Source organism: Triticum dicoccoides, chromosome 5A, assembly GCF_002162155.2.
Source record: "Triticum dicoccoides isolate Atlit2015 ecotype Zavitan chromosome 5A, WEW_v2.0, whole genome shotgun sequence".
Lineage (NCBI taxonomy): Eukaryota > Viridiplantae > Streptophyta > Magnoliopsida > Poales > Poaceae > Triticum > Triticum dicoccoides.
In genome coordinates, this window is record NC_041388.1 from 26,558,193 (window position 1) to 26,565,654 (window position 7,462).

The 7,462-nt window shown below is 42.8% G+C and overlaps 1 protein-coding gene across 1 annotated transcript; it reads left to right on the plus strand.

Annotated features, from left to right (window-relative positions):
• Nucleotides 1-1,210: 1,210 nt before the first annotated feature.
• On the plus strand, nt 1,211-6,475 carry LOC119299092. Its single transcript, XM_037576379.1, has 3 exons — nt 1,211-1,263; nt 3,207-3,348; nt 3,552-6,475. The coding sequence occupies exons 1-3, from the start codon at nt 1,211-1,213 to the stop codon at nt 6,216-6,218; spliced, it is 2,862 nt and encodes a 953-aa protein (XP_037432276.1). The 3' UTR covers nt 6,219-6,475.
• The last annotated feature ends 987 nt before the right edge of the window (nt 6,476-7,462 follow it).

Sequence of the window (7,462 nt, forward strand, 5' to 3'; positions counted from 1 at the left end):
GTCGCAGAATGCAACATATAGGAGGTCCCGGACGAAAGAACCTTTTAGGATGTTCCTAAAATCGGAAAATCCACAGTTTTGAGTTGTACATGAGCCGTCCCGTTATGAGAAGATAAGCGCGAAGGTTCAAGTTTGGTACAATAAGTACTGTAGTTGTGTCTTTATCTCACCTTTAGTTCTTTTTATAACTATCTCACCTTTAGTGGGATGAAAGAACAATTTGACCAAAAGGAACGCCCTAAATTAGCCTGCCAAAGCAGGAGAAGCACCCTCCCACTCGCTAGCTCATGTCTATAACGTATGTTCTCTTCTGCAGGGTTACTTTTTGTTTTTTTACTTGCTTTTATTTATATTTATGAAATGGGACATTTTTTACTTACATTGTGAAAAACTTTCATCTTGTAATTTTAAAAAGTACATGTAGTATAACAGAATTATTCACGTGATTTTCAGAAAATGTTCGTACCATTCAAAAGAATGTTCATGAAATATGAATAATGTTCACACATTGAAAAAATGATGTTAATGAGATTTTTCGCAAAATTCGTGAACATTTAAAATTTTGTTCCTGTAGATTCTAAAAAAATGTCTGTGCCATTAAAAAATCATGACATTGAAAAATGTGCATTCATTCCAAATATGCTTCACGACTTTTGAAGAAATATGCATGAAATGTTAAAAAAATTCCACATGGTTTTTGAAAAAAAATTACATAACGTATAAAAAGGTTTCTGCATTTGAGTAAATATTCATAAACACAAGAAATGTCTGCACACTTTACAAAAATGTTCATGGCATTTTTTAAAATTTCAACATGTATTTAAAAATATTCATTGTGTACGAAAATATGTTCGATGTAGATATCACAAACGTTCAATATGTATGTCGGATAAATGTTTAACATGTATCGAAAAAATGTTCAACTTGTAAGCAAAAGTAATTCAGCGTATATTTGAAGAATGAAGAGAAAAACAAACAGTTGAAAAGAACTCAAAAATAAATAAATAACAGTAGAGAAAACATACAGAAGAACAGAAAGAAAAAAATCACGCGAAAGCTTTTAAAACCAATCCGCAGTGGTACATAGAAGTTACCCAAAATTGCTCCTGGAAGTGCCTGGCAAGACAAGTGTACGTCTAGCAATACGCGAAACATAGGGTCAGTTTGGTTGGAGACGTGGAGATTGTGCCTGGCAAAAAGCATTGCCTGGATGGAGCCTGAGATGATGGGCCTTTTCTGTCTGGCCAGGTGTGCCTGGGCAAGGTCTGTTTGGTTTGTTCCCGGGTTGCTATCCTGTCATCTAGTATTTTAAAGGCTGTTTACACAGTGGGCCATACTGCCCATCACTCATTATTAGAGCCAGGCGCAAGCACTGGGACGCCTGGGGCCAGGCTAAGCATGTTGCCTGGATCAAATGTTTTCTTTTCTTTTATTTTTTGAGCCGAACAGGCTAATCACCCTGCTACCGGCTGCCAGGCCAGGCAAATGTTTTATTTCTCTGGACACCAACCAAACAAGTGTCAGGCAGTTCCCAGGAGAGTTCCAGGCCAAGCGTCTAGCGGCGTGGACGCGATCCAAACTGGCTCATAGGTCTCGTGGACTATCCCATCCAACGCTGTAGGGAGGATACCTCCTATGTGACACTTGTAGTGTCAAACTGTCAAGGTTTAGCCAGAGCCCTGCCGGTGGGCTTTGTAGGTCTCTGGCCCAAGACTATTTATATGCTTATGTTTCCAGTTCGGCTTCAAACAGTTCAAGAAGGATGATAATACTGATAAAGTAAATTGGCAGGAACAACAGAAAAATATGTTTCTTCCAAATTTGTACTACTCCGTCCCATAATGTAAGACATTTTTCGTTTTTGCAAGCTAATATAGCTTGCAAAAATGTCCTACATTATGGGACGAAGGGAGTACTACATAAAAACAGGAAAAAAATTGATACATTTTTTAACAATTATGGGACGAAGGTAGTAGTTTTCTTTGGAAAAATGATATTTTCTTTACAAAAGTTGAACACAAAATAGAATAATAAAGTATCTTTAAAAGGACATAAAGAAATAAATAAAAATGGACCGGAACCTCGTAGAAGATACGCAAAATGAGTAAAAAAAACTGTACATAAACGGTTTGGAAAACCCGGATGTTTAATATGTAACTTAGCTCATTTGAGCGCTCTCTTCATTTTTTTTCTATGCGAAAGACTAACTATTTGATGCACAATGGGTAAAATAGTATTTGTCAATGCTTGTTTTACGGTTTCAGTAGGAGTTCTATTCTGCAAGAATAGGGTTACAATCCAGAGGCGAGATTTCCTCTATACATGGGGTCCTCCATGCAACCACACAACGTGGCACATTCAGTACAACTACACCTTTATAGGCAATCTGCAACCCTGTTTTGATCTCTATTATTTCTTTGAGAAATAAACTCTCGATCAACTATCAAAGACTTAATTAATCTCATATTGTCCATAAGCGGAATGATCCAAGCTATTACCGAAAAGAGTGGATAGGGCCGTCGTCGATTCCGGCTGCAGGATTATAGGCCCGTCAAAATGTTGTATGGCTTGCGGCACACCAATCATTATCACATGTATCTCTGCTTTGATAGCTTCGTTGCAATTGAATAGATACGGGTACGCTATGAAAAATCATTGAGACATTATGCTTCGGAAGCACCATTCCAGTCGTTGCCGAGCCATAAGCTTCCAGAAATGTATCGTTTGACAGAGAGAGCGACGATGTTGGCCGGCGGAGCCAACCAACTATGGGTGGCTTTGGTCTTCTATTGTTTTTCAACGTTCCATGAGCATTGCAATGGTATCTTGCCTTGATTATTTCTTTTGTTGGTAATCTTCTTTATGCACAAATGGAATCGAAGTAGCTTTGTAGGAAGATTTTTCTGAACTTTACTAAAACATGAATATTTAATTTTGTCAGGAACCTAATTTCGTAAAAGAAATGGGGAAAATAAAAAAAAATACAAAAATAAAAAAAGAGAATAACGAGAAATAAAAAATGCAGAAAAGAAAGAATTAACTGATGATGGAAACATATTTATTCCTCTCTTTTTTAACTGGAGAAGGGCAGAAGTAGGAGAAGTAGGCCGGCCCATAAGGTGCAACAGGCCTTGGCGGTTTCGTTAGCGTAAGGGAACACAATTCGGAGAGTATCGACAAATAAATATTCACACTCGCTCTCCGAGCACTGTTTCTTCCCCGGTTGGGAAAAAACGAGTCTTTTCCTGCGACTCGCCGCCCCGCGCCGCGCCGCCGCCGAGGGGACGCCAAGCCTCCGGCTGGAGGAACTCTGAGCCCGCAGGACGATTCGACCCCGCCTTCCCATCGGTAAGGGCCTATCTTTTCATCTTCTTTGTTGGTCGACTAAAGACCAGATCCCCTTCCGCCCCAGTAGTTTCACCCTAGACTAGATCCGAGCTGTTTGATTCCATCAGTTGAATGAGATAGATAATACTGATAGCAGTGGTTTTCTTGCTGTGATTTTCCCCATGTGTTGATTGCATCTCAGACCTCGATTTTTTTTTTTCTAGGGCATCTCAGACCTCGATTGGGCGCTGAAGTTGCGTAGGAGCAGGGGGGAGGATATCATGCCGAGGGAGGTCAGTGAGAGCAGGAGGAGGAGGAGGAGGAGGAGGGAACACATGGCCACCGCAAGAGATGATTGCGGGGCATCGCTTCCGTACGAGATGATTATAGAGGTTCTGCAGTGGCTCCCAGTCAAATCCGTCTTCCGCTTCAAGGCAGTGTGCCGCTCCTGGGCTGCGCTGCTGTCCTCGGATGAATTCCGCCGTCTCCACATGGCAGCAGCCAAGGCTGCAAAGCGGCGGGCACCACCACCCAAGCTGCTATACATCTCGCCGACCGCCACATTCGACTCCACCGCGGTCTACTCGTGCTCCTTCTCACCATCATCATCATGGGGCCGCCCCAGAGATCACGGGGACCTACTGTTCACCATCGACGGTGCCCGCGGCAACTATGTGGAGGTAGTGACGCCCGTGCCGTGCAATGGCCTCACCCTTCTCTACGATGCTCTCGACACAGCCTACTACATCTGCAATGCGGCCACACGGGCAGCCACGCGTCTTCCGCCTTCTACTGACGTAGCATGCGACTCCAGTGCTGGGCTGGGGTTTGATGCTCGCACAGACGAGCACAAGGTGGTGAGGTTGATCAATGGGATGTTGAATCCGAAGGACTTGGACCCGGTGAGGTGCGAGGTGTACACGCCTAGAGGCTCCTATGTGGATTGCCGCTGGAGGCCGGCTGCCAGAGGAGTACCCTCCAGTTTGCATAAATTTGTACATGCCGCTGTTATTAATGCGTCATGCAACAAATTATCTCCTGTGTTTGCCAATGGTTGCCTCCACTGGTTGATGACACCTGCCTCTTTCATCACAACCCCAAGTGTTGCCATCGTGTCCTTTTCGGTCGCAGAGGAGACCTTCACATGTCTCCAGTCACCGCCCTTCTGGGTACCAGGAGCGCCGCCAACCTCCAGGAATTGGTCATCAGGAGAGCAACTATTGGAGATGGATGACCAACTATGTTTGGTTCGCAACAGAATGCCTCATGGTAGCAACACTTTGGAGATCTGGAAACTGCTGGACTATAGCTCTGGTGACTGGTTGCTGAATCATCGAATTAGTTTGTCAGGGCACTTGGCAAGAGATTTGCGTCAGTCACAAATTCTGAGAGTTATTGGATCTTTTGGCAGTTATAGGTCGTCAAGGAAGAAGATAATCATTACTACTAGCATGCACAAGATTTTCAACAAATATCAGAAAATGGTTCACACCTATGATCCTAGGTCTGAGGCTCTGGAAACCATTCTTTCAATCACGGAGACACACTCAACTCCACAATATGGGTGCCCTAGTTCAAGATTCAGTTTCATTCAAGAGACCCTTGCTCCCGTGCATACAACAGATGAAGAGATAGCCTTGTCATCTGACCTGGCTAAGGCGACTAGAGAGATCCTACTCCGCCTCCCAGCTAAATCAGCCACACAGTCCAAATTTGTCTGCAAGCAGTGGTTCAGATTGATTGAGAGTAAAAACTTCATTCAGTCATATTTTCAGCATAAGAACATAGACAGAAAGCCTAAAGTCATGCTTGTGGTCAAGAGCACTGGACGGTTGGGCTTTAGTTTTGCTCCATTGAATAAATGCCTCCAAGAAGCTCCTAGTCACAGTACATTGCTTGATACAAAGGTGGTTTGCTCCAAGCCTTGCCATGGGCTGAACTTGGTAAGCACCGAGACGAAGGACTATCTCTGCAATCCATGTACAGGTTTCCATAGGGGCTTCTCTAACCTGGGGCCAAATTTGCACCTACGCTCGAGAATGCCTAAAATAGAAGAGCATGCTTTTACAGTCGGCAATAAAAATGTTGGCTTGACTTTCAACAGTTTGACTCGTGAACATGTTATTGTGGAAATCTTCTATCACCGGAAGGACTTTGAATCTCGTCAGTATGACATGTCATGCACGTTACACTGGTGTAACACTGCGAATGCTGCCCAAGAGCACTCAGTACCACCTCTGCCTGTGAATGACATGCCACCGGCCTATGTTAAAGGAATGCTGTACTGGATGAATGAACCAAGGTTGGGTCAGAGCTGCGAATGGGCCATTGTCTCTTTCAACCTTGCTGCAAGTACTTTCGATGTCGTCCCATGCCCTTCGTGGTTTGCAAGATGGAGTAGCAGAAACCGCTGTCGTGCATTTGTTGTTGAGCTTGAGGGAGTGTTATGTGCTGTTCTGGCAGACCCAGTTGCAGAAAAATTAGATGTATGGAAGCTAGAGCATGACCGATGGGACAGAGCATACACAATTCACCTAGAAGCATCTCCTGGCTATTCCCTCAAGACATGTGTTGTGGTGCCATTAGCTGTTGATCCCGATCATGGGAAGATCCTGCTCAACACTGTTAGGAAAATAGGTCTATATGATCCAGTGGAGCAAACAATTGAAAATCTCTATTCACTTGATCAGGTGCCAGTTGCCAGTAGTGCACACCTTAAGTTTCTTGACATGCCTTCAACTTCATCAGGGGATAGTTTGACATGCTCCAAAGAAGAGTCAGTGGCGGAGATGAATAGAATGGACTCTAAATTGATTACTTCTGTTCCTATGTTATATGAGGAGAGCCTGGCATGTTATTCATTTGTGCGCAAAGCAAACTGCTTGTGGTGAGACATTTTCAAAGCACCCACGCTACCTTTTTATATAAAATATTTATGTGTAATATCGTGCCTGCATGTTTGGCAAACTGAAACACCCAAGGTTTGATAATGTAATAGTATGAGACCTTTTTATTGACTGCCTGATGTTCCTTTTACTGTGAAGAACTCCCTCTGTAAACTTCTATAAGAAGTTTTGGGTTACTACTTCAGTGATCTAAAATGTCTTATATAAGTTTGGATTATTATCATTTTGCTTTCAAAATATAATGATCAATGTGTTGCTAATGTTTATTATCTGCATGAATAAGAGGATGAGGATAAATTTTATTCGGCCATGTATTGGAAATATATTCTGTCAATATCTGTATGTTGTTTGCCGTGTTCAGTTGTCAGTGCACTTACAAAATACCAGTGTTTATTTGTTAACTGCATTGAGTATTTAGTTTGTGCTGGTTCTGAATAGAGAACAGATCTGAAGCTTGTTAGAGATGATGTACGAGCACCAGCTTGACAGCATACAAATTACCCATAGTTTTTTTTATGATAAATCACCAGAGTGCCCGTGCATTGCAACAGATTGCAGTGAGGTTGCTGCTGTCGTCATTGTTTTTTAATGTTGAAAAATGCAGACAATTGGCACCACCATTATCAGTTTATATAGGTGAAAATACAATGGGTGAAGACATTAAATAAATAAGAAATGATTCCTTCAACCAGCGGATCCTCCTCGCTCACCGACGGCATCCCTCGCGGGACCCGTCACCACGGGAGGGGCAGATGTGTGTCCGATCCCGCTCCAGCCGGCACCGCCCCTTTTCGCCGAAGCTCCCTCCGGCCGCCGCTCTCCTGTGACACGACAGTAGGAATGTATCGGTGCACCCGCACTTGTGGTGCTATCGGTGCACTGGATGCCATAGAGCATTTAAAAAAAATCTGAGAAAATCTACCACATTAACACAACATCAATGTATTATGCCACAAAATTTCGTATCAAAATTTTAAGCATTTCTTGAGATACAAAATTGACAAATTTGACATCAGTATGATAATGAGCCAAATCTAAAGCCCATGTCATGTTATGTACTATTCAGTATTGAATGTGTCATTTTTGTTTTTTCGAGTTTTGACTTGAAATCTTGTGACAACATACATTGATGTTGTGTGAATGTGCTATTTTTTCAGAATTTTTTAAACATTTTAAAAGCGCAATATGAGTTCGGTGCACCGGTAGCACTACAAGCTCCGGTGCACTAG

What these genes read in the sequence shown, in the direction of transcription:
- LOC119299092 (XM_037576379.1), top strand. Translation starts at nt 1,211, where the DNA reads ATGGAGCCTGAGATGATGGGCCTTTTCTGTCTGGCCAGGTGTGCCTGG. An exon ending in GCCAGGTGTGCCTGGGCAAG is followed by an intron (nt 1,264 to 3,206) that starts GTCTGTTTGGTT and finishes TCGCTCTCCGAG; the next exon opens with CACTGTTTCTTCCCCGGTTG. An exon ending in TCGACCCCGCCTTCCCATCG is followed by an intron (nt 3,349 to 3,551) that starts GTAAGGGCCTAT and finishes TTTTTTTTCTAG; the next exon opens with GGCATCTCAGACCTCGATTG.